This window comes from Ornithorhynchus anatinus, chromosome X1 (assembly GCF_004115215.2).
Source record: "Ornithorhynchus anatinus isolate Pmale09 chromosome X1, mOrnAna1.pri.v4, whole genome shotgun sequence".
In the NCBI taxonomy this organism is placed as follows: domain Eukaryota; kingdom Metazoa; phylum Chordata; class Mammalia; order Monotremata; family Ornithorhynchidae; genus Ornithorhynchus; species Ornithorhynchus anatinus.
The window spans coordinates 17857024-17880663 of record NC_041749.1 but is presented as its reverse complement, the minus strand read 5'-3'; the positions used below and the strand labels follow the sequence as shown (position 1 = coordinate 17880663).

The window sequence follows — 23640 nt, the reverse complement described above, 5'->3', positions numbered from 1 at the left end:
CTTCAAGCCAGGACCACACGGCGTTTAGCTTTGGAGCGGACCAAGAAGTAGCTTCTGCTTAAAAACAAATTGGGGCCTAGTTAACTAATATTCACGTAGAAATTTCTGGTAATTTAAGGAAATCAGTAGACGGTTCATTGGTTTGCCGCCTTGGAGTGGGTGTTCAGTTGATACAAGTTTATTTTGAGCTGATCAGGTTGTTTCGGTCAAGGGAAGGGTCTCTTGTTCAATAATGCCCAGTTAAATTGATTTAAAGGGAAGTGTAAAGCTATCATCAGGAAATGGTATCTAGTCTTTGGTTGCTGCTTTCTCTTTCTAGGGGTAAGATGAAAGAGCCCCCTCCCCCCCCCAAAAAAAGGTAAAAATAAAATAAAGAGTCTTATAATTCAATACGTAATCTTCATCCCTTTCCTCTCATGTAAAAATGTAAGAGTCAGCCTTTGTGCAGGTAAGTGAAATCCTCCTTCAGAATAAGCATCAAAAAAAAAAACAATACCCAGAAATATTTTTTTTAGTATTTTAGTATTGAAACTGTTACACTCCTTATCATTCTTATAATTCTATTTTCAAATGTACGTAGATACCCTTCCCTGAATTCTTTGTCCCGATCTTTTCAGCACTGAATGAGATGGAAGAAGTGGCGCAGGACGATGGAGAGGGCGTGGCAGAGATTGGTGATGATGTTCCCACCCATAGTCAGGCAGTTATTCCCATGGATGTTGATGAAGAACAAGCAGGTAATCCCGGAATTCTTGCCCACATCCCTAGACATTGAAAAACAGATCATAATGAGGTGGAGAATCCTCACTATATTGACCTCCAGCTACTAAGATATCAAGGAAACCACACACGTTATCACCCTAATTCTTTACTCCGGAGTGACCGTGTCCTATTGTTAAATCTCTTGCATGCATCCGTGTTGATGGGTGTCTTTCTGCCGGTGATTTTATTGAAGGGAATATGATTTTTGGATCCACATATAAAGTACTAAGGCAGTTACGTGCTCACAGGGTGACTAATAAATGGCAATTTTTTCATCATCAGTTATTTCATAACTTCACTGACCAGTCTTCTTTTGGACTTTGGGAAAGCATCCTATCTTAGTAATTAGAGATTTAGACCAAGAGATTTGAGTCCTATTCCCAGTTAGCTCCTGGAGTCTCGGAATGGCCTACCGTAAATCCCTTACCTTTGCCTTGCTTAAATTTCATGGTTATTTAGAATGTATAATGTATAATTGTACAATAAAATCTGAAAAGGACTTAGAGCTCCTTGGAGGGAGAGGACCAGGTAGGGTCAAGGCTGGTATCTGATCTGATGATCTTGAAAAATACTCCAGTTCTTAGTAGAGTGCTTGGCACATAGTGAGCCCTTGGAAAATACCATAATTACTGTTATTAGGTGCTCTAGGGTTACTGTTGAAGTTTATCTCCATTGAAGGGCAGCCCGGTCTAGCTGAATCAGAGGACCTTGAGTTCTAATCCCAACCCTGCCACGTATGTGCTGGGACCTTGGGCAAGTCACGTAACCTCTCTGGGCCTCATTTTCCTCATCCATACAATGGGGATAGGAGACCTCGTCTCCCCACTTCTTAGACCGACCCTGATCTGATAATCTTGTATTTTCATCAGTCCTTGGCACGAGGTAAGCACTTAATAAGTACCATTATTATCGTTGTAAAGGAAGTGCCAGATTTCCCGAAGGAAAACACCCAAACATTGTGGATGGCTTCCCTTTTAATTCCTTTTGCACACTTGAATTTTTAAGTTCATGTTATCTCAAAGCCAGTGCTGAGAATTAAAGGAGAACTAAAAGTTGCCTTCCAATTCCGAATCTGTCAAATCAGTGAAAAGTTTAATACTTTGTCATCAGTCGGACGTATTTACGGAGCACTTACTAGGTGCAAAACACTGTACTGAGTACTCGGACCATAACAGAACAGAGTTGGGAGAGCAGTTCCCTGCCTACAGGATCTTGCAGTCTAGAGTGGGAGTCAGACTTGCTGATCATCTGGGTACCTGAACTGATGAACGTCCCTCTTCCGTGTTAGGACCGAGTGGCCTTCAACCCGTCGTTAAAGCTGCACCGATAACTGTCCATGATTCAGACAGCGAAGATGAGGAGGAGTGTGTGGAGACCCCTGGAACCTGTATTACTAACAGCAGTGCTTCAAACTACTCTGACGGAGAAGAGAAACTCAGAGGACCAGTAGAGACAAGGGAACTATCAGGTGAACGGCGATCCTGTCGACTTCAGTGGCCTTCTGGGGCTTTCTACGAAAACTCACGTATTGTCCCCCCGCCCCTATCTTTGCCTCAACTCATTGAGCAACACCCTGTTCTACCTCTCATTCTATTTCCTCCCCTTTCCCGCTCCCCTTTCTTTGCCGCGTACTTTTTCTCTTCCCCCTAATTCACAGAGCCCATTCTTAAACCTCTTGCCTCGAGTATCAGTCTCTTGTAGCGTGTCCTAGTGGATAAAGCACGAGCCTGGGAGCCAGAAGGACCTGGATTCTAATCCCGGCTCCGCCACTTGTCCGCCGTGTGACTTTGGCCAAATCAGTTTACTTCTCTGTGCCTCGGTTACCTCAGCTGTAAAATGGGGATTAAGGCCGAGCCCCATGGGGGACAGACAGGGACTGTGTCCAACCTGATTAGGTTGTATCCGCCCCAGTGCTTAGTACAGCGCCCTGCACATGGTAAGCGCTTAACAAATGCCACAGTTATTATTATTATTAATAGTAATTCTTCGGAACCCGGATTTAACGCAGTGTATGTCTCCAGCGTAGTGAGCATTTCTCTAAATGATAGATTTTTTTGCATGGGGGATCCAAAGGGGAAAAGCGTCGAGATTTTATAGCTGTGTGTTTGCTAAACGCTGGACGCTGGCCCGTGCCTACAGACGTTAAAATAAATTACCGACAGGGGAAAGGGAGTATAAGGATACGTACGTAAGGGCCGCATTCCGTCCCATTCTTGTTCACCAAGTTATCCACGGTTGAGCTTGTTCCGGACCTTTGTGTTTTGTTTTTTTTTTTTTTTTTTTTTTTTTGTCGTGGATCAGGTCTGCGCCCATGCAGCCATCTATTCTAGGAGGTCCCAGGAGCCTATTGCCTCAGCAGCTTTCATTTTCAGGCTGGGTTCATCAGAATGAGGACTGTCACAACTTGCCTTCCCTAGGTATGGAAGATAAATTACAGTATCAAAGAACAAAATAGTTGCCAAGACACTGTGGAGTCTGCAGCTCCAGAGAGACTGATAAAAGAATAGATAAGCGCCTCTCGACAGCTTAGGCGTTTACCTGCCTGAGGCTGGAACAGGTCATCTCTTGAGGTCCTCCTCAGCCTTCCGATTCCTAGCGTTTATCGACGTCGTGCCTTTCACGAACCTAAAAGCTTTAGTCGCGCTGTTACCTTCGTCTCTCCGCTACCCCACACGTTCCTTTGTGGAAGTCGACGGTATTATCCCATTTTAAAGAGAGGGAATCCGAAGCAAAGAAAAGCTGTGTAGCTAGGCCCGGAGCTCAGAGACGGTTCAGTGGAAAAGAATCCGTTTTCCGAGGACCCCACGTCATTCCCTCGAATTCACTCTCGCCTCTCGGCCATCGTCGTCACCGCCCTTCTTCCGTAGTCCGTAACTGTGTGCTTTTGTCTCTCCACAGTGAGTGGTAAAGGCAAGACTCCCCTGCGGAAGAGATGCAGTTCCACTCAGATGGGCCAGTTGAAGCAGTTCCCCACGGAGGAGAGCAGTTGCGAGAAGGGCTGTCAAGTCACCAGCGAGCAGATAAAAGCCGATATGAAAGCCGCCAACGATATGCCGGAGAGGAACAAAACCAAGGATGTCTACCCCAGCTGCGGCAGCTCGGCAGGCTCCGTGGGAAACTCCAACCCGTGCAGTACGGCTCCTCAGAGCCCTGACTTCGTAAGGACCGCAGAGAGCAGTTCCAACGAGCCCAGGCCCGCGGCGGGAGCGGCGGCGGGGGCGTCCGGCCAGTGCGTCTGCCCCCTCACGGACGGCCCGGCCGCCGGGAGCGAGAGAGACGGCCAGGCGAGGCGCGCCGCCCCCCGGTGCCCCCGCGGTCCGTCTCGGGAATCCCCGAGGAGGGCCGGCCGGGGTTCCGACGAGGAGCGCCCTTCCACCAGCGGAGCCCGGGGGGTGAACGGTCCGGTCGGCGCGGGGTCCGAGCTGTCCCTGAGGACTCTGCCGCACTGTGAGGCCTCGGGCGTCACGGACGAGGAGAGGACGGGCGGGAGCGGCTGTGGGCCCGCAGGAGAGGAGGAGCCGAGGGCGAGCTCTCCCACTGACAGCTGGGAAGTGGACTACGGTGAAGACTTTCCCCGTAGGCCTCTAACCAGGGCCAGAAGCAAACTTTCCCACGTCCCCTTGGTGTCTGAATCAGGTAGGATTTCAAGGTTATCTACGTCCTGGAGAAGACTGTGGTTTATCGCATCTCGTTTCGTGTATATCCTAACCTCTCCGCAACACGACGTGTTCAGGGTGTACCGTCTTATCTCCGCGGTAGCCTAGAAAACGCCAACACCCAGATGCGGTACGACCCGGGGTTGAGTTTTTCCAGCTCCCGCGTTGAGGAAAAATGCGTCACGGTGTTTAGTACTCACAGTCCGAGCCCTCACCCACCTGCACGACTTGTTTCTTCTGACACGACAGTATCCTTCCAAGAGGACTGCAGTGTAGGATGGGCAATCCCCAGTGTATTAACAGCGGCTCAGACAAAATTCATAGTAGGAATAATAGTCGTATGTGCCAAGAGTGAGGTAGATACATGGTGAGATCAGTGTATTTATTTCGGATGTGTGGACATTGAGATGTGTGGATATTCCCAGAACTTTACCATCCTCCCTGCACCCCCAAGAAGTTCATAACCTTCTTAAGAATGCTTTCCTCTCCATCTCCCGTTTATGCCCAGGGACAGATGAGAAGAGGCGAATATCAGGGCGCCATCACGGTGACCACGAGGCATCCCATTGCCCAAGAGCCTTCACGTGACCCGGGACGGTTTGGACCTGAAACCAGGGGAATCGAACATAATCTCGTAGGATAGCAATAATAATTGGGGTTTTGGTGAAGCGCTTACTTTGTGCCCAGCACTGTACTAACTTTGGGTAGGTAGAAGATAGCCAGGTCCCCCCATGAGGTTCGCACTCTAAGCTGGAGGCATGAAATCCCCACGTTGCAACTGAGGGAACTGAGGCCCAGAGAAGTTAAATGACTTGCCCGTGGTCAGAGAGCAGGTAACTGGCAGACTAGAACTGGCAGGATTAGAACGCGGGTCTTCTGACTTCCAGGCCCGCGGGGCACATTGCGTCTCTAACAGGATAACTCAATACATGCGTCTTTTTTTGCGCCTGGGCGCAGGCTGATCCCAGGTCATGCCGACAGCCTAGAAAGACCAGTTTGGGTCTGTCCCACGTCCTCTCCCTGAGCGAAGCTGAGTCTCACTGTCGGTGAACCGGCAGGGGCCTGGGCCAGCCAGAGGAAAAACCCGAGCTTCCGGTAAAGCTCTAGGATCACCCAATCAATGATATTTATTGAACATTTACCGTGTGCAGAACACAGAACTTAGCACTTGGGAGGGTACGGTTCAACAGAGAGGGTAGACGCGTTCCCTGCCCACCGGGAGCCTAGAAGGGGAGAGAGACATTAAAATAAATTAAGGATATATGTTGTGGGCCTCAGGGTGGGGTGACCGAAGGGTTCAAGGGTGATGCAGAAGGGAGAGGGAGTCGGGGAAATGAGAGCTCAGGTGGGAGATACCCTAGAACCAAGCCTAGCCTCTTGGGGAGAAACCCAAGCTGCCAATAAAGCCCTAGGACTGGCCCTTAATTCCCGGATCTTTACGGTCCACTTGGGTTCCTTCCTTAGGGAGCACAGCAACGTGGAATTTGGGCATGCGATGCTGCTGGACATCACAGTCGGACCCCCCCTCACTTCCGGCCTGCGTACTTTCTAGGGAGGTGCTGGCATCATGGACAGCCACCTGGGCTAGTAGGGGTTGGATTTTCCGGGTTATAGACCATCTTTACAAGCATCTTATTGTGGATGCCAACAGTCTTTATAACCATTTTATGACTCGTCATAAAATAAAATGCCCTCAAGTGCTTCCCGTACATGACTGTTGAATCGCCTTGAGGGGCAGGGATGTGTTCACAACTTTACAAAGAGGTATTTCTGTGTCCCGCACGGACCATCAAATCTCTTTCTTCCTGTGCCCTTCCCCGCACCAATTCCTGAATTTCGGACTCGGCGGTTAGGGGGAAGAATAGAGCGCGCACTCCCCTCGAAAACAACCTTACAGTGTAAACTCCATGTGTGTCAGAACGGATCAGGCCCATTGTTCTGCCTGTCAGGCTGAAGCCATTGCCCAGTTCTGTTGTGTGTTGAGCCGTGCCTGCGGTAAGACCGATCTGTAGACCGATACCGCATATTTCCCTCGGGCACCAAAATAAATGAAGTTTCTGCCATAGATCGTCTTCCATTCAGTAAACACTGTCTTTAGAGGAAGAGGACAGTATCGGAACCAACTTCTCAGAATGTAACGTAAGGGAGGCCGGGTCGTATTTGGTCCAACGGCCAATGCTTTGTCTCTGAACGTGGCCCAAGGCGAGTTTTGCTTCTGCTGTTTTCAGTCGTATTTATTGAGTGCTTTCTGTGTGTGTGCAAATCACTGTACTAAGCACTTGGGAGAATACAGTGTAACAAAAGGCACATTCCCGTCCCGCACTGAGCTCACAGTCTAGAGCTCCCCCAAGGCTCCTACTGTGCTTTGTACTAAGTCACCCCTCAATAAATATCATTAATTGATTGGCATCCATCCTTCTGCTTAAGGATCTACCTCTAAAACCCCTAATTTTTTCCCCTCCGATACCCGCTGTGGACCTCTCGCTCCATGAGTTTATCGATGCTCCTTCTGAACCTCTCGATGCTTTTCTGCCAAACGGACTTCCCGGCTAGGTAAACCCCCGACAGTACAATTCACTCCACACCAGTCTACCGTGTTGAGGCTCGGTCGGGTGCTGAGTGGGAGAAAGGCATCACCCCGCAAAGGTCTGAGAAGGGAGACCCTACTAAATGGTATCAAAAGCTGAAAGAGAATATTAGAGAGACAGCTACATAGAGAGAAGGAGCTTGGCCTAATGCAAAGCGTGTACGGATCTGGGAGTCGGAAGGATCTGTGTTCTAATGCCGACTCTGCCGCTTGTCTGCTGTGTGACCTTGGGGAAGTCACTTTACTCCTCTGTGCCTCAGTTACTTAATGGGGATTAAGACTGATAGCCCCATGTAGAGAAGCAGCGTGGCTCAGTGGAAAGACCCCGGGCTTGGGAGGCAGAGGTCACGGGCTCGAATCCCGGCTCCGCCGCTTGTCAGCTGTGTGACTGTGGGCAAGTCACTTAACTTCTCGGTGCCTCAGTTTCCTCATCTGTAAAATGGGGATTAACTGCGAGCCTCACGTGGGACAACCTGATTACCCTGGGTCTACCCCAGCGCTTAGAACGTTGCTCTGCACATAGTGAGCGCTTAACAAATACCAACATGGGCTGCGTCCAATCTGATCAACTGGTATCTACCCCAGCACATAGTACAGTGCCTGGCACAATGTAAACCCTAAACACGTACCCTACAAAAAAGAAAAAGAATGTGGTCCATACAGATGCCATCAATAAAAGATATTTATAAATGATTCTAGGACAATCAGTATTTGTATCTAGCCTTCCTTTGTACTTGATGGGAAGATTTGGAAGTATAGGTGAGTTCAATTTTTGACATATTAAATTTAATGTCCTGGCAGTACGTCTGTGATGTTCTGGAGATATAAGGAAATCCAAGATTCCAGAAGAAGCTCAGAGTGACAGCATGGCCTTTTGGATAGAGCAAGGACCTGGGAGTCAGAGCATCTGGGTTGTGTTCCTGACTCGCTTGTCTGCTGTGTGACCCTGGGCAAATCACTTCTCTGTGCCTCAGTTCCCTCATCCGTAAAATGGAGATTAACGCCGTGAGCCCCATGCGGGTCAGAGACTGTGTCCAACCTGACCATTGTATCTACCCCAGCGGCGCTTAGTACAAATACCATTAAAAAAAAAAAAAAAAACTGGAGCCGGCGAGATAGATTTGGGCACTTTCTTCACAGACGTATGGGAATGAGTTAGCTCAAGGGAGTGAGTTTGAGGTGAGCCCATTTTGGGGCAGGGATCGTCTCTATCTGTTGCCGAATTGTACACTCCAAGCGCTCAGTACAGTGCTCTGCACACAGTGAGCGCTCAGTAAATACGACTGAACGAGTGAATGGAAGTGCGAAGAGAAGGGGCCTCAGTGAGCCAGCCGTTTCATCTACAGGTGGGGAGAGGCAGAGGAGGAGCCCGTGAAAGAGACTGAAAGAGCGGCTAAAGAGTCAGGTTTTACTGGGTCCAGGAGAGGGGAGAGGTCCAGCGTGTCGGAGGCAGCCAGGAGGTTGAGGAAAATTCTAGAGTCTTTTAGATGTCTCAAGGAGGAGGAGGTCATTTTTGTCCTTGGGAAGTGCTATCTTCATGGTGTGATGGGAGTGGAAATAGCCATTGTTCAAAAGGGAAGTTGGAAGAGAGGAAGAAGAGGCTGCAGGTGTTTCCAACCCACGTGAGGAGTTTGGGCAGAAATGGGAGCAGGGAAGGTGGACGGCAGCCGGGGAGTGCAGTAAGGGTCCGAGAGAAGATGTTTTTTTCTATAGGAGAGACAGGATGTTTGGCGGGGGGGAAGGAGGCCTCAGAACATGAATAATTGGGGAAGCCGCGGTCAGGGAGGGAAGAAGAGTGGGAGCAAGTGTTTTTTGAAGAGGAGATAGGGTGAGAGGCACAGGTAGAAGGGGTGAATTTTGAAAACGGACAGGACACTGTATATGAGGCAGTTGGGAGTTTTGAAAACAGGACACCGTATCTGAGACAGTTGGGAAGAATGAAGGAGGGGATATTAGGGAGAGAGGGAGTTGGGGAGGTGAGAAGGAGAGAATTTCAGAAGCTCACACTTGGTAGTTTTATCATTTCTTGAAATCAGGAAGAGCGAAGCCACCCGCCTCCCCGGAAATAAGCGTGGGAGAGCTTTGCTTGCTACTCGACAATTTCTAATTAAGCTTTGTCACTTAGACTGAAACTCTTGTAACCTTTCTCCTTGAAGAATTTCATGGCAGCTCTTGCACCCATAGAGAAAGGAATGCCGTCACCAGCGCTTAGAACAGTGCTCTGCACGTAGGAAGCGCTTAACAAATACCAACATTATCATCACTCAAGTTCTGGGTTTGGAGTTGAGGCCAGTCAGTTGGGGGGCAGTTTTCTTGAAAATATTCAGCTTTAAGGGAAGGTTTCAAAGCGTTTTAAAATGCCAGAGTCACTTCAGCCAGAAGAGACTGTGTCTGAACGTGTTCTAGTGGATAAAGTTATGAAGTATATTTACTTCCAGATTTCTGGCCTTGTATTTTTTTTTAATATTTGTGCAATTCACACTATCAGTAACGAGTATCTCCTGTTGATTATTTAAACCTTAGTATATTGATCTAATACTGGGATAGATTCCTTAAGGAAAGCAACATATGTTAGGGGAACATGCGTGGCTCAGCGGAAAGAGCACGGGCTTTGGAGTCAGAGGTCATGGGTTCGACTTCCGGCTCTGCCACTTGTCAGCTGTGTGACTGTGGGCGAGTCACTTCACTTCTCGGTGCCTCAGTGACCTCATCTGTCAAATGGGGATTAAGACCGGGAGCCCCACGTGGGACAACCTGATTGCCCTGTGTCTACCCCAGCGCTTAGAACAGTGCTCTGCACATAGTAAGCGCTTAACAAATACCAACCTATGTTATATACCACGCTACCTCCCCAGAAGATGCTACTCCTTTAAACACATATGCATTCGTATGTATGTTTATATGTATATGTGTGTGTAGGCACTTATATACATAAGTGTGTATATATCTAGTTGTCATTTGAACTTGAAGAAACAGAGCTACTGTGGTTATTTTCACGTGTGCGAGTGAGAGACAGAGAGTGTTTGAGGGTCCTGTCAAGCAGTCATTGGTGTTGGACAGAGAAGCAGCATGGCCTAGTGGAAAGCGCATATGGTTGGAAGATAGAGGACCTGGGTTCTAATTCCCGGCTCCTCCCCTAGCCGGCTGCGTGACCTTAGGCAAGTCACTTAACTTCTCTTTGGCTCAGTTTCCTTATCTGTTAAATGGGCATTCGCTAGCTGTTATCCCCTGTCCTTAGACTGTGAGCCCTGTGTGAGACAGGGACTGGATCTGACCTGATGATTTCGTTTCTGCCTCAGAGCTGCGAAAAGTGGTTGGCACGTAAGCGCCTTACAAACGCCACAATTACTATTGCAAGTTTAAGATGTGCAGAGTACTGTACTAAGCACTTGCGAGAGTACAATAGAGAAGGGAGACGCCATCCGGTCCCTCCAGGAACTCTGTCCCACGTTATGTTGACTTTTTTGGCATTCTTAGTGCCTGGAATTGTTTTTTATCTTTGCCTCGTCTCACGTCCCTTAAGCTTTTGCTTTAAAAAGGGGGAAAAAAACCCATTTCTTAATTTCAGAACACCCTGCTGATCAATCCTCAGTTTTCAGCTGGACTGCAGCATTGTCTGGGGCCTTCTTAACTGTGTCAGTCGATGGTATTTATTGAGCGTTTACTGTTTGCAGAGCTCTATACTAAGGGCTTGAGAGAGTACGTTAGAATTGGGATGCACGTTCGCTGCCCACAGGAGCTTACAGGAGCTTACAGTCTACCACTCACTCTTACAGCTTACCTCTTACTGTCTACAAGCAGGTCTCCATTTTAGAGGCCTAAAACATCAGTATCCCCCCCCAACCTCAAATCAGTGGCAAACAGGCCTATCCCGATGTTAGTCACCCCATGTGATTATCCGGGGATTCTCGGTTTCAAATCCAGGATAGTCCAGGCTCCAGATAGATTCCGCTGGGCCCTGAAGCCATCACTTGGTCGTGTGATTCCTTCCCTCCTCTTAGTGTTGGGAAGGTGGAAGGATGGGGTGAGGAGAAGGTGGGTGTGTTGCCGGGGATAAGGTAGCCACGGCCTGGCTCTCAAACAGACCTTGGACGATGGAACTCCACACTGTGGTGCGTGAGGTGTCCGAAGAGGATTACGGGAATAAATTCAAACAACATTTTCCAGTCCGCTGCTGTTGATTCAGAAAGGCGTTAAAGGGTCCAGGCTCTCCCAGGTCGTCAGGGCTAGCAGGTGGGTTGGTGTTTACCGCTTTCAAGCGACGGAGGAGGCCGACTTGCCGTTGGACGGATATCACCATGATTCCAGAAGCTCTGTCAAGAATCGGAGGATTATGAAGCCTACACAGAAGTCTCCTGAGTGGAGGGGAGATCCTCGTTTGGATACAGCGTGTGGTTAGATGCAGCCCATGAGTCCATACTCTCAGTTGGGCCTCGTGACCCACTCTGCCCCCGAGTGATCTGTCGGGCTCTCATAGGTTAGGCGATCAGGTCAGGAAGTCTGGCGTTTCTGCCGCGGAGCATGACGACAAGCCTCCCAACCCATCCCGACTTGTTCCGTCGGAGCCATCCTTCGGCTCGAAGATGACACCGCCAAGGTGAGACCGTATCCGGGTGTGAGCAGCCCACTGCGAAGCTCTTGCCCACGGGGGTCCGTGAAAATACAGTTGGGCACCTTTTCCGGCCCCTGGCCGTTCAGGATGAGCAGTGCCCAGGCCCCGAGGTCAAGAAGGGAGAGATCTGGCCCGCTGCCGGTAGGACACGGTCTAGAGTCGCTTTTCCATAGTGGCGATGGTTCGGTGGACCGAGGCGATGGTTTCTTTAGCACTGAGGAGGCCAACCGGGATCTTCCCTTTCATTTTCCGCCGAGCGGAACTGGTGATTGTCCATCTCTCCCTCTCAGCAGTAGCCGCAAGAGATAAAGCCCTATCTGGAGAGCAGAGCCGCAGATCTAGGATCACGGGCCTGAGCAGCAGTGTCCTTCGTGTGTCTGTAAAAATCATCCCTCTGTCCTTCTTGCCTTTGGCTAAACACTTAATCGTCTTGTGGTGAATCTCGCACACACAGATGTACTTTTAATTGACGGCAATTCTGGGGTTACTGAGGGGGGCCTCCATTTGCTGTGACGGGGGTCCAACTTCACCAATCTTCTTTATCTCTAGACCTCACCCCCAGCCTGAACATGACAGTCAACTAGCAATTTTAAAGTACTTACATGGTGTTAATACTTAACTGAATATGTTTATACATACATGTCTAGAGCAAATGATAACAAAAATGCGGCCCTTCGCTTACTAACAGTGAACCAAATCGAGCTGAGCTAATGCAGCCGAAAAAAACTAACTGCAAACAATAGTCACTTTCATAAAATGATGCCTTCTGTGTGCCCTTGAGCAGACCGCTTAACTTCTCTGTGCTTCATTCCCCTCATCTGTAAAATGGGTGTTCTCCTGTATCTGTAAAATATCTGTCTTCCCTTCTTATTTACCTGTGAGCTCTACTTGGGACAGGTTCTTTGTCTGACCTGATGATCTTGTATCTACCCCGGTGCTTAGTACAGGGTTTGGCACATAGTGAGCCCTTAAGTACTATTATGATGATGATGGTGATCATGGCCATCACGATGATGCTGCTGAAAATTGCAGCACGTCCATGTCCAGGCAAGCGAATGGTCAAATCATCTAGGACAGAGAGTCATCTATTCTGGTCTTTACAAACTCCCCGGATGGAGATTCCCGAACCTCCCTCCCTACGTTTATGTGAAGCACTGGGTGAAGTTTACAATTCTTTTTATTAACACCATCCATCTGAAACCTCTGCTGGAGAAGTCCCCGTAACCTCCCCCCCCCCCCAAAAAAATGCTTTGATTGCTGCCCACCCATTTGTTCCGACTCCCATTGTCTTTGACAGTGGACTGTCAAACGTCTTGAAGTCCCTGTGAAGTTCAGCGACAGACGGTTTTCCACAAGTCTGTCGCTGAGCTTCACAGGGACTTCAAGATGTTTAACAATTAAGTGTGGCCAAGCACGTCCGTGATTGTATGACTCCGAAACTCCTTGTTCCAGGCTTTGAACGGCTTCCAGGTGGCCCCTTCCTTGTTATGACTTACAGTTTACACTGGACGAGTAAGAGTCGGTCAGTCTTATTGACAGAGCGCTTAGTGTATGCAGAGCACTCTACTAAGCACTTGGGAGAGTAGGGTATAACAGAGTCGGTGGACACATTCTCTGCCCACAACGAACCTTACGGTCTAGAAGGGAATAAAGATGTTAAATAAACGATGGCTATGTACACACGTGCTTTGAGGCTGAGGGAGGGGTGAATAAAGGGTGCAAATCTAAGTGCAAGGGTGACAGAAGGGAGTGGAGAAGAGGAAATGAGGGCTTAGTCAGGGAAGGCCTCTTGGAAGAGATGTCCTTTTAACAAGGCTTTGAAAGTGGGGAGAGTGATTGTCTATCGGATATGAGTAGGGAGGGCATTCCAGGTTCAGAGGCAGGATGTGGGTGAGAGCTTGGCAGCAAGGAAGATGAGATCGAGGTACAGCGAGTAGGTTGGCATTAGAGGAATGGAGTTGTAGTCAGAGTGGCAAGGTGAGGTAGGAAGGGTCAAGGTGATTGAGTGCTTAAAAGCCGACGGTAAGGAGTTTCTATTTATGGAGGTGGATGGGCAACACTGGAGGTTCTCGAGTGGGGAAACGTGGACTGAATGTTTTTGTAGAAAAATGATCAGGGTGGAAGAGTGAAGTATTGACTGGACTGGGGAGAAACAGGGCGCAGGGAGGTCAGCAAGGAGGTTGATACAGTAATCAAGGCAGGGTAGGATTAACGTGCTAGTTTTAACGGAGAGGAAAGAGTGGATTTTAGCAGTGTTGTGAAGGTTGAACCGACAGGATTTGGTGACACTGAGTACGCCGATTGGGAGAAATGAGAAAAATGCCAATGGCTTGTGAGACAGGGAGGATAGTGATGTCAAAGTGTTGGGAAAGTCACGGGGAGGAAAGGGTTTGGGTGGGAAGATGTTCAGTTTGCGACTTGTTACCTTTGAAGTGTCCCCCCGGCATTCAAGTAGAGGTGTCCCGAAAGCAGGAGGAAATGCGGGACTTCAGAGAGGGATCGGGGCTGGAGATGCAGATTTGGGAATCATCTGAACAGAGATGGTAGTTGAAGCCGCGCCGGAGTGAATGTGTATGGATGAAGAATAGAAGGGGACCGGCAACTGAGCCCCGAGGGACTCCCACAGTTAGGGGTGGAGGCAGAGAAGGAGGCTGCCGAGAGAGACAGAGCAGCCAGAGAGAGGAAAAGAACCATCAGACGTCAATGTCAGTGAAGCCAAGCCAGTAGAGTCAATTTCATTAAGGTATTTTCCTCACTACACTAGCCAAACAAGCAATAGTAAATCGGCAAATCAGTCATTGCTCAACTCTTTTACATGTCTTGAAGAAAAACGATAAATCAGGGAGTGAATTTTCTCCATGGACTGCTTTTTGATTTTACTGAATGTTGATGGGGTTTTTTTTGTATTTTCTTTTTTAGTGCTAAGCCATTGCTTTTTGGCATCTTGAGAATTGCACTGTAAAATAATGATGGTTATGAAGTGTTCATTAGGTTCAGTGCTTGTCGAATGTTGTGAAAGTAATCATACTTAAAACGGCAAGTTGGCAAAGACAATAGCCAGAGGCTAGACATTTCTGAGCAATGCTGAATGACAAATTACCTACGGTTCTTGGGTACATATTCGTAATTTCTTTGTTGGTACTGATGTCTGTCTCCCCCTCTGGACTGTGATCTTCTCTGTGGGCAGGAGATGGGTCTGTCAACTCTTCCAAGTGCTTAGTATAGTCTTCTGTGCCCAGAAAGTGCTCAATAAATACAAACGAATGATGCAGAATAACTTAGCTTGCCTGCAGCATCATCAGGAGTAAATGTAGAGCTTTACGGTAATGATATCTTACGTAGCATTTGGAGCTCAAGCTTACACCGATGTCACCTTGAAAATATTTTTGACGATCCCATTAGGGTGTTTAGAAAAATAGCTTGGTCGCTAGAATGTGAGCTCCTTGCGGGCAGGGATCATGTCTACCTATTCTATTGTATTGTCCCAAGCACCTAATATATAGTACGTGGCAAAAAGTAAGTGCTTAATAAATACCACTGATCACTAAAAATCTCTGCAAAACTTATTTCCAAATGGTGTTTAGCAGTTGGTTTTCTCATTTTGAAGGATACCCAGCTAATTTCCCAAATATCTACCTACCAATTTAACTGATGTTAATCCTCATTATGGTGTCCTCCTGACCACACAGAGTGAACTCGATGGAAGGTGCTTGTCTACCCTCAAGAAGCCTAAATGAGGATTAAAAGCACTTTACTGGACATGTGCTGATTGATATGTGAGGTGAAATTGAACAAAGCCTTACTTTTGCAAATTTTAGATCTCTGCAGGAACATACAGTTATGGTAGAAAGAGTGTAAAGCTTACATTCATTCAGTAGTATTTATTGAGTGCCTACTATGTGCAGAGCACTGTATTAAGCGCTTAGAATGTACAATTGGGAGTACAGATAGAGACGATCCCTGCCCAGTGATAGGCTCACAGTCTAAACGGGGCGTTAGAAGAGTAAAGTGGGAATGCTGGGTTGTAGTTGAAATTAGCGAGGCAGGGTAGGAGAGGGCGAGATGATTAAGTGCTTTAAAGCCAAGGGTGAAGAGTTTCTGTTTGTGGAGGTGGTGCATGGGCAATCTCAAGAGGTTCCTGAAGAGCAGGGGGGCAACAGAGTCAACCGGTTTGTAGAAAAAAGATCCGACCGACAATATATCAACCATAGTAAAAAAAAAAAAAAAAAAGCAGGTCATTTACTCTTAGAATTATTCCTTTACATATAAACCCCCAAATGCCATATTCATCTGTATCCAAAGTCTTGCGGTTGGTTGTGTTTTCACTCTCCAAAGGTAGAATTTAGAGTACCCTGTTTGAATATTATAAGGAGAATACAAAACTTTAGACTACAGACTTGGCTGGTATATCGTGGAGGCCTGACTCTTTCATTTGTGGCATTAACTCTACTTGTAACTTTAAATTCTGAAAAAAAAGTTGATTATATTTTGTCAGTCTTCAACTAATCAAAAGTCCTTATGACCATCCCACTGCCAGTATAATTCATGCTATATTTTGGCCCTTTCCTTTCCATCCAGACTGTTGCCACATTAATCACTTATCCTATCCCGCCTCGTTTATTCTGTCAGCCTCCTTGCTGACCTTCCGGCCCCAGTCTCTCCCCACTCCAGTCCATACTTGACTCTCTGCAAAGATCACTTTTCTATAAAAATATTCTGTCCATCTTTCCCCACTCCTATGGAACTTCCATTGTTTGCCCATCCACCTCTGCATCAAGCAGAAACTCCTTAGTGTTGATTTTTAAAGCACTCAATCACCTTGCCTCTTCCTTGGGAAGCAGCATGGCTCAATGGAAAGAGCTTGGGCTTCGGAGTCAGAGGTCATGGGTTCGACTCCCGACTCTGCCACTCGTCAGCTGTGTGACTGTGGGCGAGTCACTTCACTTCTCTGTGCCTCAGTTACCTCATCTGTAAAATGGGGATTAACTGTGAGCCTCACGTGGGACAACCTGATTACCCTGTATCTACCCCAGCGCTTAGAACAGTGTTCTGCACATAGTAAGCGCTTAACAAGTACCAACATTATTATTATTATTCCTACCTCACCTCACTGCTCTCCTACAACCCAGTCCATACACTCTGCCCCTCTAATGCCAACTTTCACACTGCACCTTGATTTTATCTGCCTCACCGCCGACCTCCCACCCACATCCTGCCTCTGGCCTGGAGCGCCCTACCTCTTCATAATTAACAGACAATTACCCTTCCCACCCTCAAAGCCATATTGAAGGCACATCTCCTCCAAGAAGCCTTCCCTAAGCCCTTTTTTCCTTCTCTTCCACTCCCTTCTGCGTCCTCCTGACTTTCTCCTGTTGTTCATCCCCCTCCCCTGTAGCACTTATTTGCGTATGTGTCATTTATTTATGTTAATGTCTGTCCCCCCCTTTAGAATGCAAGCTCATTGTGGATAGGGAATGGTATATTGTTATATAGTACTCTCTCAAGTACTTAATAGTCCTCTGCACACAGTAAGCGCTCAATAAATATGATTGATTATAGTAGGACTGATGGTCTTTATTGAGTGCTTACTGTGTGGAGAGCACTGTACTAAGCACTGGGGAAAATACACATGTGAGAATAGACATGGTGTGTGTCTAGTCTCCTATTAGCCAAGGTTAACAGAGACCAGAGAAGCCAATCTGGAGCCCGAGCACTTTATGGAGACCTTTTTCAGCAGTTGCCTGCCGAGTTGTCAAATAAAAATCAGAAAGGAGAACCATAATGAGACATGTCAGTTTAAAGGTACCATGAGAAAGGACTTGGGTCGTAGTCCCAGCTCTACCACTTGCCTTCTGGGTGACCTTGGACAAGACCCTTAACTTCTCTTTGCCTTAGTTACCTCATCTGTAAAATGGGGATTAAGACTGTGAGCCTCGTGTGGGACGTGGACTGTGTCCAACCCGATTACCTTGTAACTACCCCAGCACTTAGTGCTTGGTACATAAGTGCTAAACATACCATAACAAAAAAAAAATTGTCATACCTGTGGATTCTTATAGACAGCAGTAGGCAGAAATTGGTAGTTCTTAAAGAACAGAGGCTTTGGAAAGATTTTAAACCTATTTGAAAAAAGCACCGGCAGCTCAGCAAATGCCTGTTAATTTTATATTTATTTTTGGTGTAATAATAATAATGTTGGTATTTGTTAAGCGCTTACTATATGCAGAGCACTGTTCTAATGTAGAGTATAATAGGTTCTGTCTTCTCAACCACAAGCTAGAGAAGCAGCGTGGCTAAGTGAATAGAGTCTGGGCCTGGGATTTAGAATGGCCTGGGACGTAATCCTGGCTCTGTCACTTGTCTGCCCTGTGACCGTGGGCAAGTCACTTAACTTCTCTACACCTCAGTTATCTTATTTGTAAAATGGGGATGAAGACTATGGGCTCCTTGTGGGACATGAACTGAGTCCAACCTGATTAGCTTGTCTCTACCCAGCATTTTGCACAGTGCCTGGCATAAGGTAGGTGCTTAATATCATAAAAAGGTGTGTGTGTGTGTGTGCGCGGGGGGGAGGGGTGTAGATTGAGGACACCCGGGAAGTTGGTGAGTCTAGGACTGGAAATCAGAAAGGCAGTTGGGGAGGGCTGGATATATATGTGCCTCTGTGGGAAAGAACCCAGCACAATTCACTGACAGAGCTATGGACGGTTTATTTAGCGTTTCACCCCCCACACCTTCTGCTGAGAAATGAGGTAGGCATTCTCTGAATTATCAGGAATTACAAAAGCGTGTACCTAAGTAGAGCTCTTATTGGGTTGAAACAGTGGTTCAGCCAGCCAAAGGGTCTGTCTGTGATAGTGGTACAGAGGCTGATTGGAGGAGCAGTGTAACACACACACTCTCCCTGACATCAGAACACATAGTTGAGATTACTTTCCCGCACTCCTTATCGTTCCCTCTAATAACGCATTGTGGTTCCCTTACGAATTTGTCCAACCTTTTCTTCATCCTGTTGGTCTTCTCTCCACGACTGATAACACGAAAGGATTTTTCCTTTGGTTGGATTTGAACTTGGAACCACCTTGGGTTGCCAGTAAATGAATCCTAGTCCTGAGGGTTTTAAAGGACAATTCCACGTTAAGCTGCCCACGCCGGTTGTGATTTCGTCGACTTCCATCGTGCCTTTCAGCTTTGGGGTCTCAGACTGAGGAGTTTTAATCTTTATGGTCTGCAGTGGCTTTGTCTCCCTGATTACCTTGCTTCCCCTTCTCTGACCCTTGTCTAAATCCTCTGTTAAATCCTTTCCTACAAAGCCAGTGGCCGATATCGCGTGTGGTCTTCCACAAGTGAATATGCCCTACTTTTACGGGAGGATCTGAATCGCCCTGTCTGATGCCAAGACTCGTATGTGGTGAAAGGGCGTTTTTAATCGAGAAGCAGCGTGGCCTAATGGAAAGAGCTGCGGTGTGAGAGTCGGGAGACCTGGGTTCTGATCCCAGCTCTGCCACTTGTCTTTTATGTGACCTCGGGAAAGTTACTTAACTTCTCTGTGCTTCATTTTCTTCCTCTAGGGGTTGGGTTTAATACCTGTTCTCCCTCCTTCGACATTAAGCTTCATGGGAGACAAGTGACTATGTCCAACCTGGTTATCTCGTACCTACCCCCAGGACTTGGTACAGTGCTTGGTGTGTAGTGAGAATTCAACAAATTCCACAAGTAGTATTATTATCATTATTATTATCATTGTCGTCGTCATTAATTGTTAATTTTGTTTTTACCCAATGCCCAGAGGTTACCAAGCCAAAACCACGCCATACGCTGAAGCGGAAACGGACAGCCGACAAGTCTACCAGCACCAGCGATCCGGTCATTGAGGACGACCATGTGCAGGTAACACACAGTTGGAGGGCTTTCCTTGAACAATAAACAATTCAGGTCCATTTCCCCAGGGGACCCCAATGGCAGTGAAGCTGCTGAGGGGCATGGGCCGTTGCTAAGTAACCGCTTCCTTTCTGGGGAACGGGTCTGCCGACTCTGTTGTATTGTACTCTCCCGAGCGCTTAGTACAGTGCTCTGCACAAAGTGAGTGCTCAGAAAATACCATGTGGGACATGGACCGCGTCCCAATTAATTAACTTGTATCTAACTTGTAGAGAAGCAGCGTGGCTCAGTGGAAAGAGCACGGGCTTGGGAGTCAGGGATCGTGGGATGTAATCCAGGCTCCGTCACTTATCAGCTGTATGACATTGGACGAGTCACTTAACTTCTCTGTGCCTCAGTTACCTCATCTTTAAATGGGGATTAAGACTGTAAGCCACACGTGGGACAACCTGATTACATTCTATCTACCCCAGCGCTTAGAACAGTGTGTAGCCCATAGTAAGCGCTTAACAAATACCATCATCATCATTATTATAGCTAGAGTAGGGTCAGATAATACGATCATTATTATTATTATTAATACCTCAGTACTTAGTACAGCGCCTGGCACATAGTAAGCGCTTAACAAATACTATTTAAAAAGTATGATTGATTAATTGCATTATGACTTCCCTTCTGGTCAAAGTATTTCTTTTCATCTAGGAGGAAGGCACCAAATTCCTTAGTTTAATTGTCTCCTTGGGCCCTTTCCTGCCTCCCCTTCTGCCTCCTCGGGGAGCTGTCTGGAAGTCCAGAGGCTCGTAGCAGCGGAAAGGAAAAGAAGAAATCAAGTCTTGGGGCCGGGCAGATTGCGCAGTCGATCCCTGAACTTTCGGAAGGTCACCTAGTCAAATTATGTGAGGACTTTAAAAAAACAAATGAAAGAGAAAAAACAAAAAAAAAAACTTGGAGTAATGCCAGTTACTGTGAACGTAGCACTCTGGTATTTTTAGAGTCCTCGCCCAGTGCAGTGTACATTAGCATGTAGCCATGCCCGTAATAAATCGGCAGTAATGATAACTGTAGTATTTGTTAAAAGTTTACTATGTTCCAAGCGCTGTACTAAAGCTGGGATTAATCAAGTTAATCAGGGCCCACATGGGGCTCATAGTCTAAGTAGGAGGGAGAACAGGTATTGAATCCCCATTTTGCAGATGAGGGAACTGAGGCACAGAGAAGCTTTTTCATTCGATCGTATTCATTGAGCACTTACTGTGTGCGCAGCACTTTACTAAGCACTCGGGAGAGGGCAATTCAACAATAAAGAGACACACAAGGTCACACAGCAGATACACGGTGTAGTCGGAATTTGAACCCAGGTCCTCTGACTCCCAGGCATGTGCTCTTTCCATTAGGCCGTGCTGCTTCTCTTTATTTTATGTCAACCTCAGCCTCTCTCTCTTTGCTCTTTGTCATATTGGCTGCTTCCATAGGTGCTCATCTTGAAATCCAAAAATCTCGTTGGGATCACACTGACCAACTGCGGTATAACAGACCTAGTACTGAAAGATTGCCCCAAGATGATGTTCATTCACGGTATGTGTTTTGGTCTCAGAAAACTGAAGGATACCTCTCCTTTTTCATGTTCGTGATGTCTCTCCCCATCCAAATGATTAGTGTGAATATCACGTGCCGCAGAGTGTATTTAAAGGAGTTTTGAAGGAGTGGCAGATACTCGTATTCGATCAGTGAAATGGAAGGTTTACTAAGGAATTGGGGGCAAAGTCAGAGAATTGGAGCAGCGAACGCTTGACCCGACTAGGTTCTTCATTCTAAATTTTGCTCCGATAATCTAGATTCCATTCCTCTTTGGGAGAAGTTGATTCTACATTCTAGTTGGCTCTCTTCCCGGCAGTTATTTTATAATTTGTCTAATCAGGCTATCATTCCTAATCGTCTCATTTAGGGACCATCTGAAGGAGCGATTCATTGAGATTTACACTTTTCAGAAAAGTATGTGTCAAAATCCTGCTAGGGTGCTGTAGTCAGTACTATGTGTCCCCCACTCCTCTAATCCTAGGCTTTAATTATTGAGTATTCAGTTTTGCCTCCTAATTCCTCTCCGTCCCTTCGACCCAGATATAGGCCCATTTCATATTAATGCACCGGGCTATCGGGTAATGCCTGCAACACGTTCATAAGTAACCGGGATCACATCCTTGCTCTGAATTTGACGTATCCACTACCCGATGAAAAGGGAGTAAAAAGCATTAAGCAGGCAGTCTGGAAAGCAAATGAATTCTTTCAGTTGTGAGGGTTTTTGCGTGTGTCAGAAGAAATCATCCCCAGTAAACACGCAGCGTCGTAAATAGATGAGCATAACGTGCAGTCTGATCTCCCTTAGAAATTCAGAGGTTTTCATTTGGCGTTCCGTCGGCATGAAAGGTTTTTAGAAGCGCAGGCTACCTTAAGGTGCTCTTTTCAGGACCGTACTATTGGCTTTTTTTTTTTACGATATCTGGTGGTCACTTTGTGGCCAAGGAAGAAAAGTGGCAGGTTTGGAGTGAACTCTCTTCCTGGCCATTACCCAGGAAGTTGTGTAAACTGAATATGAGTCTGATTGGTTTGCTGTGGGCGGTGATACCTCCGCTCACAGCCCTCGCTGCAGGTGCAAGTGGTTTTCGGCCGGCGGCGGGTTAGTTGAACAACGCACAGGCATTGGAATATCAGTTTTCCTGCCAGCTGAGCAAGTGCAACTCGAGTAATCGGTCTTCCCTGGCACGACTCCAGCTCCGGCAGCATACCTTCCGGAGGCTTGGCCAGCCCTTGAAGGGAAATTTAAATGCGCTTTTCATTGCTCCATTATGTCAGATGAATTGCTGCCTAAATAGTGTGGTTTGCTTCCTATTTCGCAGCTACACGGTGTCGCGTGTTGAAGCACTTAAAAGTAGAGAATGCGCCGATTGTAAATCGATTTGACTATGCCCAGTGCAAGAAATTAAATATGGATCAAGTGCTAGATCAGATTTTGAGGATGCCGCCCGAGAGGAACCGGATCATATACCTTCGTCCAATGCAGCAGGTATCTCCCTCTGCTCCCGTTGAAAAGTCTCATCTATGCTACCTTTCCCACACCTGACTTTTTTTTATTTTGACTCTTCATCTTCTTTCTTCGCCAATATGAGGTAGCGGGTGGATCTTGGGTTTTTTTGTTGTTGTTCGTTTCTGATGGTATGAAAGTGCTATGTGCAAGGTACCGTACTAAATGTTGGGGTGGATACAAGCTGATCAGGATGGACCGAGTCCAGGTTCCACGGTCTTAATCCCCATTTTACCCGTGAGGGAACCAAAGCCCAGAGAAGTGAATTGATTAGAGAAGCAGCGTGGCTTAGTGAAAAGAGCACAGGCTTGGGAGTCGGAGGACCTGGGTTCTAATCCCAGCTCCACCACTTGTCTGCTGGGTCACCTCGGGTGAGCCACTTCTCTGTGCCTCAGTTACCTCATCTGTAAAATGGGGATTCAGACTGAGAGCCCCATGTGGGACAACCTGATTACCCTGTCTCTATCCCAGTGCTTAGAACAGTGCTTGGCACATAGTAAGTGCTTAACAAATATCATCATCATTATTATTATTAGCCCAAGGTCACACAGCCGACAAGTAGCGGATCCGGGATTAGAACACAGGCTCAAAACAGGACCTGGAGAACCTCCCAGATCCTTCCTCCTTAAAGCTTTCCCAGCCAAGTTCTCCAAAGCACTTTCAAATTAGTATTTGTTGGGTTCATTAACCAGCTGCTTAGGGAGCTAAATGAATGAGTCACAATTCCTCTTCTTATAAGGAAACACATTGTAAAAATAGGCTCCGGAATATATCTTGGTCTAGGATGAAAATGTTAAGAAAGCCCTAGAGCAATGTTGAATTAAGCTTCTTGCATTTTTATGAGAACACCGTGAAAAGGTTAACATTTGTCAATACCTGCTAGGAAGGAACCCGGCGTGTGTTATGGGCGGGAACAACGGTAAATATATGTTTATTACGAGAGGCTTTTTGGCTTTTGTTTAAAAATAAAATGCTCTCTGTCTTAAGCGGCCTCAGAGCTGGTGTTCTTGAAGATCCTAGGGAAGTAGCAATCTTGCAGGGCTCCTCCTCTTTCAGAGCAGTC

The 23640-nt window shown here is 47.0% G+C and overlaps 1 protein-coding gene across 7 annotated transcripts in view; it reads left to right on the top strand.

The window, feature by feature from the left end:
• Window positions 1-23640, top strand: part of FBXO38 (F-box protein 38) — a 65064-nt gene that overhangs the window by 37298 nt on the left and 4126 nt on the right. For all 7 annotated transcript variants that reach the window (XM_029050155.2, XM_029050157.2, XM_029050154.2 and 4 more), the window contains 6 exons: window positions 618-737; window positions 2051-2230; window positions 3661-4398; window positions 19407-19507; window positions 20971-21073; window positions 22393-22559. In XM_029050155.2, the coding sequence (XP_028905988.1) occupies window positions 618-737; window positions 2051-2230; window positions 3661-4398; window positions 19407-19507; window positions 20971-21073; window positions 22393-22559 (1409 nt within the window). The remainder of the gene's footprint in view (window positions 1-617; window positions 738-2050; window positions 2231-3660; window positions 4399-19406; window positions 19508-20970; window positions 21074-22392; window positions 22560-23640) is intronic.